The sequence below is a fragment of the Sardina pilchardus genome, chromosome 10 (genome assembly GCF_963854185.1).
Source record: "Sardina pilchardus chromosome 10, fSarPil1.1, whole genome shotgun sequence".
Classification (NCBI taxonomy): domain Eukaryota; kingdom Metazoa; phylum Chordata; class Actinopteri; order Clupeiformes; family Clupeidae; genus Sardina; species Sardina pilchardus.
Window position 1 is genome coordinate 5922654 of NC_085003.1, and position 10863 is coordinate 5933516.

Genomic DNA, 10863 nt, shown 5'->3' on the forward strand with positions numbered 1-10863 from the left:
TGAATTACTCTTATCAATTCCTATTTTTTTTGTGCAACTTAAATACAGGCTTATGCAGTTAGTGAGAGCTCTATCACTGATTAATGTTCTGTGTCCTTTTCTTATCCTTTGATAGGGCACCAATTTACCCATACAGTCTCAAATGTGGAGACTAGAGCAGTTTGACCTGCACAATTACAGGAAACATCCAACTATGTCTCGAGGAGCACTTAATCAAAATGGCATTCACCTTGTGACACTGAGGAAAGATACTACTTCACTGCAATCCTGTGGCCAAGAGCCCTGGCTTTCTATGTCTGTTCCGTTAATCAAGAGCCTTTGTGTTGTCTTTATTCAAGACCACCTCTTTTGTAGAGCTTAGCCCAGGCTTACGCTGATAACAACGTTCAGATGAAAATCTGTGTAACTGACATGAACACAAGCTGAACAACTCAAATAATCATCCAACTGAAAACTGAAACCATAGAGAATTATGAACACAAATACAGTTTTTCTCAATTGTTTACACACAATTTCTGGTACTTGAGACACAATTCCAGTAATATGTAGCTCATGCACCAACCTCCTGAACCGATTCTGCTGAACTATAAGCACAATTTCGGCTTTACACTCAAATTGCAGTTCTATAACACACTGTTTTCAAAACACTACACACAATTCTGTGCATTAGACACAATTTTCATGAAGAAAATCTCTTGTTTTCACAAAGAACACACTGCCATTCAAATTCTAAAGCTAACTGCCCTACCATGCACACTGACTCATCAGATGGGCAAACTCCTGTCACACAGTCTTACAATTAGCAATCAGAGCTTTAGTATTACAGTAGTAGTACAGGCAGAGGCAGAGCCAGAGGAGTGAGAGTAAGAGGAGGAGGATGGGGAGGCCAAGGACCAAAATCTCTGATGAGATCCGAGCCACTAGAACATTGCAGTGCTGCGTATCAATACAGTACAGTACCGGACAGTACAATACAGCTCAATGAGCACAGTACAGTATTGGCTGTGGGCTGTTCTGTAGGACTGTAAAAATAAAGTATGTTTCAAGTATTTGGGGAAAGTAATCCTACTTTGTATTCCTACACAGTTTACAGTACACAAGGGCTTCTGTCTCCTGAACAGGAAACTGAAATCATGATCATTGTCCTAGAAAAAACAGCATAACATTACGGCAAATACAAAGAAAAATAATAGAAAACAATGAGATATTTCAAAATATTGATAGGGTAAGCATATCAACTTACTGTATAAACTTATCTACTGTTTGTAGTACTGTTTGTAGTGTAACACTGAGCAAAAAAAGGCCCAAGTCATTATAATGAATGGAGAAGAAGTGTTTTACAAATTCATCGCAGTGTTTTACACTGAGCACATCAGTGTTCAACTGGTCCTTATAGGTGTCTTGATATATGATGGTTTGTGTGTGTCTCTTGAGAACAAAAGAGCATTTTGAGGAGAAATTACATTGTTTTGAAGGTAAAGTGTCATTTTGCAGGAGAATTGGTGAGTTTTGCCCATTGTGTGTGTTGTTTTGGATTTGTGTGTAGAGTTCTGAGAATATGAGGCATGTTTTCAGAAAATGTGTGTTAACAATCGAGAAAAACTGTAATAATGTGTCTGGCTTCTACCCTGAACAGAGTGTTCAAAGTTTTACTGAAAGATAACTATGGCTTCTTATTGTTTACACAGGTGAACCTTCCGTTCCAAGTGAACTCAGAGACTACAAGAAAATTATTAATTTGTATATAAATTGTTCGTTGCTAAATGCATAGGTCTGCCATTTGTGAAGCACATTCATTTACATTATTAAGACTTTTTTAAGCAAGGAAGGAGATGTGAAATAACATGAAAGTGCTCCCTGTTGGGAAACCGTCATTGCACCCACAGATAACTCCCTCCCTAGATGTACTGTAAGCTAGAATAGACGTCTCTGCCAAATGCCTGATTCTGAGTTGGCCTAGCATGTTTATGGTTCAAGAGACGTCCACACACGCTTGAGTTGATTTTGAAACTTCAGAGCATAAATTCAACTCTTCACCCTCTTCTCACGTGTGATTTCACAAGACTACTACAAGATTTGCTAACAGAGGGATTGCAAAACAGTACCGATGCCGACCACTCTCCAAATAATTAATCACGTGTCATCCGAGCTCTTATCATGGAGAGTGAGCAGGGATGGAAAACGTCCATAAATCCCCAGCACTGTGACAATACAGTTGCTGTACTTTTCACCCCTTGTTAAGGAAGAGTCTAATAAGACACTCAGATGGGGGTACGTGTAAAATACCTGCCCTGCTGCCAGATTAAATACTGCGTTCCTGATAAATTTGCGAATGAGGACAGATGATCAGATTAGGGTTACACAATCTCCTCTCCCATCTGGACATTGCAGCAAAGGAATGGCTGGTGGAGAGATGTGCGTGGACCCCCGAGAGAGCTCCTCTCACTGATGTCTCTTGATCATAGACTGTCTTGTGGTCAGAATTGAGGGGCATGTTGGCTCTGGTTTTGAAGTAGGCCGGGGCCCAAGCGGGGATAGCGATGGCGTCACAGCCTTGGCCCTGGCAAGCCACCAAAGAGTTGGATGTGAGGGATGTGTGATATAACTGGCAGTCCCATAAGGTGACACCCTCACGTGTGTGTGTGTGTGTGTGTGTGTGTGTGTGTGTGTGTGTGTGTGTGTGTGTGTGCGTGCGTGCGTGCGTGCAAGCGTGTATGCGTGTGTGTGTGTGTGTGTGTGTGTGTGAGTGTGTGTGTGTGTGTGTGTGTGTGTGTGTGAGTGTGTGTGTGTGTGTGTGTGTGTGTGTGTGTGTGTGTGTGTGTGTGTGTGTGTGTGTGCGTGCGTGCGTGCGTGCAAGCGTGTATGCGTGTGTGTGTGTGTGTGTGTGAGTGTGTGTGTGTGTGTGTGTGTGTGTGTGTGCGTGCGTGCGTGCAAGCGTGTATGCGTGTGTGTGAGTGTGTGTGTGTGTGTGTGTGAGAGAGAGAGAGTGTGTGTGTGTGTGTGTGTGTGTGTGCGCACGTGTGTGAGAGTAATGCCACCAAGGAGTGCAGCTTTGAACTGGGTGCAAAATGTGTGTTGTTTCATTCTCAAAGCTTTTGTTTTGTAATCCCTATTTCAAGACGTGTCCTCCAACATGAGAGGTTTCACATAGCTGATTTAATCCCACTCCTCTGGCATCACTGACCCTTTAGCCCCCAGACACATTCCACACCTATCCAAACTCAATTTGTTTTGATACAAAAAACTTGAAAAGTTGTTCCTTCTCATGCAGCCTCTGCAGGATTAAAGACAACTTGACATTCTTAAAACATGTTCAATATCCTCTTTGAGTGGAGATTTAAACTGTAAATGTTTGTCAGGTTTTAAATAGCATCACCACTTGTGTTCCAAATGCTTAAGAGGCTTAATCAGGTGGAGATGTGCGTCATATACAGTGCAATATTTTGTTCTTTGTTATCCTTCATCAGACATGTCACTTGTCATTAAATTGCTCACCCAGACTTCACCTCAGATTTCTGCAAATAAAGATCGGGAGAGCACAGCCACTGGAGCTTGGGATGATTGGTTGTCATGGGGCCGTCTCCTGATAATGTGTCCAATCTCAACGCTTCATTTCCTGAAACTTTTTATCGGCTGTTGTAAAGACGCATAGAAATATTGATTGAAAGTGCATGGTACACAGAGCAAAAAGAAAAGAGCACATATTTAAATTAAAGTATAGGAGGTCGGAAAAGTCAATATCTACATTGGTTGGGTTAGAAGCAGTGCAGCTAAAGCAAATGCATGTCTGACACTGTGTGATATGTCAGTGCACACAACAGGAACAGAGCCAATGCTGTACAAGAGCACTGGGGATCGGCATGGATCAGTGCACTGCAGTGCACTCTACACGAGTTCAGTTCGGATTTCTTTAGCTCAGCAAACTTCTTACTTCATATGGATTTGTATCTATTATGTAACTTTAATATAATGGATTATTTAGCAGTGAAGACAAGGACATCCGTACATTACAAACACTTGTCTTGAATCTGTTTCAGGACTTTCTCAGTGAACGTGTTACTTCAGATGGATTTGTATTATGTAACTTTAATATAATCGATTATTTAACAGTGAAGACATGTGCAAAGAAGCAGACACTTGTCTTGTAGCGAGCCTGTTTCAGGCAGAAGTCAGGAAGTTGAGCTTTTGTGATCAAGATCTGCATAGATACTACTTACTCAAAACTGGTTGGACGACTGAAACTGGGACAGCCTTGCAATATGTCACTAAAAATTTCGAGATATACCACAACTGATGCTCTTTGGCTGATGTTCTTTGATTTCTCGAGTGCGTTTAACACTATCCAACCTCAGATCCTGAGAGGCAAACTCGAGAATCTGAGCATGGAGCCTGCTTTCATTGAGTGAATCATCAGCTACCTAACAGAACGGCCAAAGTACGTCAGACTATAGGGAACACAGTCTCAAAAACCGTGGAAACTACTATCCTCTTTCCTCTTCACCCTATTCACATCAGACACATACAAAACACCATCATGTCACATACAAAAATACTCTGATGACACTGTTGTGACGCTTGTGTGAGGGGAGGAGATGAGGCGGAGTACAGGAGGGTCATCTCAGAGTTCACGACCTGGAGCAGGTGCAATGGTCTTGTCCTCAACGTAGCCAAAACCAAGGAGATGATAGTGGACTTTGGGATGCGTAAGGCACACCATCTACCTGTGGAAATTGGTCAGTCCATGCAGATGCAGCCTACAAGAAAGGTCAGAGCAGGCTCTTCTTCCTCAGGAAACTAAAATCTCTCCAGGTCTGCAATGACATGCTGGTGTGTTGGGGCAGCTGTATGACAGCCAGGGGCCATAACAGATTGGACAAACTGGTCAGGAAGTGTGTGTCAGTGTTGGGGAGGAGGGTGGTTTCTATAGGAGATCTGGTGGAGGAGAAAATGAGGAGGAGGATGAAATCTATCCTCAGAAACAGGAGCCACCCACTGCATGACACTGTGGTTGCCCAGCAAAGATTGTATAAATACAAATATTGTATTTATGTTTTTATTGGTGAGGTGAACCATTTTTTTTTTTTTTACAAATTTGTAGAAGCCATGGGGGACACTGACTCCCTGAAGGGTTACAAGTTTTTTTTTTTTTTTTTCAAATTAACTTTAATGAGCTTTGTATTTTCTGGGAAGAGAGACACCAGAGACATGGTGGTGTGCAACTTATTCCCACCTAGGTGGAAACATGTTTTTCATCCCATTCAGATCAACAGGAAATGGACAGTCTCTTCAAACAGCAGCTCTGGGGCCCTGTGAATTCAAGCACTTCCAGACTTTCTCTCCAGGCTCGCACTTGGGAGGATCTGGACAATAAAAAATATGGACATGTCTTCCTGTTGACTTCAGTGGTGACAAGTGAGGTCAATTTCGCATGACTTCTTGATGGGCGTCCCATGCAGTGAGCTGCATATACAAAGGACAAGTCTCATAAATGCATCACAGCCCTGGTCTCATAAAAGCATCACAGCCCGAGGGCTAAATTAGCCATTAATGAATTAGGGTTGGCGGGAGTAAATATAGCAAAGGCATATTTGATACCATTGGAACTGTCATTGTAGACTTAGAATACCAAATGCCTATAAAGAAGGCAGAACATTTTATAATAATGTGCACTTGTTTTACTAAATTAAAACTTTGCTAAAATGTGCACACAATTTAGTAAGATGAGTGTATGATTTACTAATGAGCACACGATTTACTAAAATGGCGACATCGTTCACTGAAGTCCACTGATCTTGCAAGAGTACATCGCAGAATTAATTTCTTTAGCTGGAATCCTATGACCGCTTATCCTTCTTCAGCTGTTGAGTGACATACTGACAGAAGCACACACCATCTTTCAAGTGGCCATTTGAGGTGGTAGTGTCAAAAGGGAAGTGCGTTTTGGCTAAACAGCAAGCATAGCCTGACGAGAAGCTGAGCAAGGCCCTTTGGAACATTTCCTCAGCAAGGGCTGACTGGAACATCTCAATAAACATGCGCTTGCATCCATCCAAAGATACATACACAAGGTACAGTTTGGTTCGTGACTGACAGCCCATTAGAATCTTCTCCTCAGAAAGAGCAACGTTAGCTTCTCCGGTACACTTCTGCATTTCATGTGTTATATATTTATCATCGTCTACGTGCCACAAACTTAGCCTAAAGATAAATGCCACGAAAGGGAAAAAGTAAATTATGGCTGATGCATCATATCCGGCAATACAATAAGTTATCATGGGGCCTAAACTTACAAGAAACGCGATTCCGAGAAAATAAAACAGAATCCTGGAGGATAGAGACCGGAGCCACACTTTAGTTTGAGAGACACTGTTCACCATCCTGATAGCTGCGATGTACCTCTCCTCATTCTGTAGCACTAACCGCAGCTGCTCAGGAACTCCTTGGTCACTGAACACACCAGCCTCCCACCTGTGGAGGCCCTCCTCATTCACTGCTGAGAGAGGCTGCAGAGCTTTCCCACTGTAGACAGAGGGCGGCTGGTAAGGCACCACCCTAGAACCCTGCATCTGGTGATTGGGGGTGCAAAGAACTTTCAACAGTTTACTGTGGAACTCCGGGTCTTTAGCGTCCAAGTATGTTATGTGGCAGAGGTGCAGCGGGACGGTGATGTCAGGTTCCAGCAGCACCGGAACTAAAGGCTTGCGCTCCAGACAGTCTCTGAACAGGGACATGTTGGCCTCCAGCAGACACCAGCGACTCCTCACAAAGTCCTGGCTGAGGACGAGGAGCACTTTCTGACTTTTCTGAATGCAGTTGGTCATGTTCTCCAGGATGTCGCAGCCAGGGACAAAATCTCTGCTGTGGTAGCAGGTCAGAAGACCACACTGAGGGGATTCTAGCCAGCTAATGAGGCTTTCTGTCCATTGTGAATCACAACTGCTGTAGCTGATGAAGACGTGATAGCTATCTCCATCCCTCAGCTCGGGGCATGAAGGTTTGTCTGAAGCACAGAGTGGGGTGATGAAGTCAACCTCCCTAGTTGAGGACATATCCATCCTGAAATAAAACAACCCGGTTCCAGTTAATTATTGTTTTTCACTTTCCTTGATATGATACTGGCTTTAGAGTACGTTTAAGATACAGTACTTAAGCAATATAGCACAAGTGAGAGTGGGGTTGGTAATAATGGATATTCCCACGGGTGTTGTTCGGCCGTAGCCACGAGGCTGAAGGCCATAGGCCAGCTGTATGGTCACTGCAGCTGATATGTTGAATGGAATACTCAGAACATATAACATTAAATATGACTCAGTGGGACAAGCAGGAGACTTGACTTTAAACCATCAAAAACTAACCAAATATTCTTCGTACTTTCCTCCACAGCTGCACAATAATAAACAAATAAATTGGTAAATAAATAAATGCCAAAAATATATTGGACTTGATTTACAACAGACATATCAAGATAGCCCTTTTTCTCTGTGAAGATTAGTCTGTCTGAGTGTTTTTGTTTTACTCTCAACTAAATGGATGCAGACAGAGGCTGTAAAAACAATAACAAAAAATATGTTTCTATGTCTTTGTTTGAAGCTGAGAGAGAGACAATACATGATACAAAGAAAAGCAGAAGAGAAAGAAAATCTATATTTATTCAACTACTGTACAAGAAATAATGTCGGTGATGTTATGATATCATTTGAATAGGCTACATTTTTCCACCCCTGGACCCCTGGGCTAACTGGTGAAACCTGTTTAGATACAGTATCTGTCCTAATCTGTATTTTGTGTGTGTGTGTGTGTGTGTGTGTGTGTGTGTGTAGCATTTCAAAGACAAATCTCTGAATATGAATCCATATCAAAATAAATAAATAATCACTATGGTTTAACGTTAACATTAAACACTGTATTCTGCTCTATTTCTCTTGATGATAATAACAGAATTACAGTCAAAACTACTCATCAACACACTCAATACATGTTCACACATCACACTCGATACTGTAGGGGAAGTGATACCGGTCAAGTGTGGGAAACAACAGACTTTAGCTGAGAGAGACACAGAAGAAAAAATAAGGAGAGACAAACTAAAAGCAACACCAAGTAAGAACTGACACTGTACTTATGTCCCTACCTGATGAACAATGTTAAATGAGTTTGAAGCCTTTATTTCAAGACTTATGACAGAATTGCACTGTGTTGCTCTAAACCTTAGTTATATTACTTACTTTAGAGATTGAATGATGTTCTTGGAGCTGAATGCTCTTAAACTGTGAGGTGAATAGTCAAACAAATCTCAGAATACATCCATTGTATTTCTTGGCTCAATAGATCTTCTGTGTATTTAAGTTGACAACCGCTGGTATTGACACAAGGTATAATGTGGCACTTCTCTAAAAGAGGAAGGATTCCTCTTCAAGGAAGTCAGAAATTTGTGACACGCATGGCAAGCTCTGACGTACTCAGTATGCCAACATTATTTGTTCTGTGGAAAGTTAAGTCGTTTTAACAGTCCACAATTTAGTCTACAGTCTACATTGGCTAGCAACAAACATGCAGTGTCCAAGCACCATTCTTTCCAACATTGCTGTAAAAGGTGCATAGGTCTGTAATGTTTTCCATGTCCTCTCAGTGATGATACTTCAATGATGCAAATCATGATTTCAGATTTAAAGAGTAGCCGAGCATATATTTATGCAGTCTTCAAGTCTGGAGGTTTGAAAGCAGAGTGATGAATATGGTGAGCGGAGAGACAGAGGATGGAAAGAGAGACGGAAAGATGTGAGAGAGAGCAGGCATATATGAATTATAATCAAATGAAACATTTGTTTTTGCCATCAGTAAGCAGTCATAACAGAGAACCAAATCCAGCCAGCTGATGAAACAAAGGCAAGAGCTCACCAGATCTTCCTATTCTGACGATCTTCTGTAGGCTAATATTAATGTTAAATAAGTTTGAGAAATGAGCTGCTTGATTTCAGACAGGTCTGATTTCCTACAGAAAGCTTGTCATCTGTCCTTTTCGAAAATTGTAAGACGTGATCAACGCCATACAGTTCTGTTTTTTATACCTCTGGTTTGGAATGTGGAAATATGTTTTTTTCCTTCTGAGGTATGACCCTCATCCACATTTTACAGGAAAGATTCGCAAAATTAGAAGATGTAATCTCCAACTTCAAAGAGTTGTAAGTATGCACCTCTCTTATGGTCTTCTTTCAATATCACACACTTACTCACCTGCTCATGACAGAACACAGATAGGACGGTTTTAAAAAAAACATTACTCACAGGCAGACTGGTTCCCATTTATTCGCTAATATGATGCAGTCCTCCCTCCAATACGAAGGATGGATATATTATTGCTATTGGCAGACAGAGCTTCTGTTTTAACTTAAGTACTTTGAGAATATTAATCTCATGAATGAGTCTGATGTAAGGTTCTCTGTTCTTGTGAACCTGACACAGACTTGATGGTTAAAAGTGCCAGGCCTGTAGTCTCAACCAAGAAATGGTCTGATCTTTTCGCCCCCTCTCCCAGTTGGGTCATATCTTGTGTGTGTGTGTGTGTGTGTGTGTGTGTGTGCTTAAAACCAACACCTGGCAACAATAGTACACAAGAGCGCAGATGTCTCATCTCTTTGAACTCCACTTGCGGTCTTCAGGTCTTGCTGTCATTAACATTTGGTGTAGCATCCAAGATTGGTTAACACTCATTTGTTTTCAAAGTGAAATCAATCCCCCAGATACTCATCACAGTATGAGTATGAATGTGTTCGTATGGGGGAGTGATGATGCTGGCCTTGCTGGTCGGATGTAGACGTTGTAGCTTCAAAAACACTAAAAATGACTTGGCAGATGTTTTAAGAATGAGGAAATGATGTCACCATGTTCAGCAGGCCTCACAGGAACACAAAAGGCTTGTTTTGTTCAGAAAATACTTGTTTACATCCGATATTTGGGACATTAAAGAGGCACTGTTTAATAACACACTAAACATTAAACCACCTGGCCATACAGGCATCCAGGATTCATTATATGATTAAGTTAGCGCTTACCACAACCTTCCCCTCAATCCTGACTATCTTCTTCTTCCCATAAAACAACACGCCATTTTGAGAAATTAGCTTCTTCGCCATTTTCCCCAGAGTTAGATAACATGATACCCTTCTTGTCTGTGCATGCAGTCATTCAGTCTGCCACACCTATGGTTAGCATAGCTTAGCATAGTGGTTCATTGAGGTGGTCAGAACCAACTAACCCACAGCTCCCATAAGTGACAATAGAACTCCAACATTTGATTGCACTTTACTTGACGGTGTCTATCAAAGATTCTAGAGCGTAGCGTAGCGGTGTCTATAAGAGTGACATGGCAGTGTCATGAACGTAGCATAAACATTATAAACAAATCATACATGTTTATGACATAACGCTTCTGATATAAAGTGTCATTTGTTTTTTGTCATGATAAGTTAGGGTTAGGGTTGTATCATTTACTTTCAAGTAGCCTAAAGCGTTACCCAACATTTTCTTATTTTGCTTGAACTGTCATTCTATGAGAGCAGTAGGCTACTATTGCTACACTAAAATGTTCTATTCGTACAGTACCTTGACTGTTGCATTTTTTCTAAGTCTTTTGGGTGTTAAAGCCATCTGTAGTACTCTGAAAACTGAATGGGGCCTTATTCCATATACAGGATTTGGAGGTTTCCAGGGATATTCTCATCACATTTGTGCAACATGTGCAGTAATCTGGTTTTGTTGAGAGTGCTGAGAACCTCCCCAGGTGTTGGAGGTGTTCCAAAGGGATTCTGGCTCATGCCAGCCCCATTGTCTCAAGATGTTGATTACCGGCATGGATGGTGGACT

The 10863-nt window shown here is 41.6% G+C and overlaps 1 protein-coding gene across 1 annotated transcript; it reads right to left on the reverse strand.

The window, feature by feature from the left end:
- Positions 1-4591: 4591 nt before the first annotated feature.
- Positions 4592-8365, reverse strand: LOC134094051 (uncharacterized). Its single transcript, XM_062547433.1, has 2 exons — positions 8226-8365; positions 4592-7056 (listed from the first exon to the last, which is right to left on the reverse strand). Exon 2 carries the CDS (start codon positions 7053-7055, stop codon positions 5835-5837), a length of 1221 nt encoding a protein of 406 aa, XP_062403417.1. The 5' UTR covers position 7056; positions 8226-8365; the 3' UTR covers positions 4592-5834.
- Positions 8366-10863: the final 2498 nt, after the last annotated feature.

Bases quoted from the DNA above. Each gene is read 5' to 3' on its own strand.
- LOC134094051 (XM_062547433.1), bottom strand. From the start codon at position 7,055: ATGGATATGTCCTCAACTAGGGAGGTTGACTTCATCACCCCACTCTGT.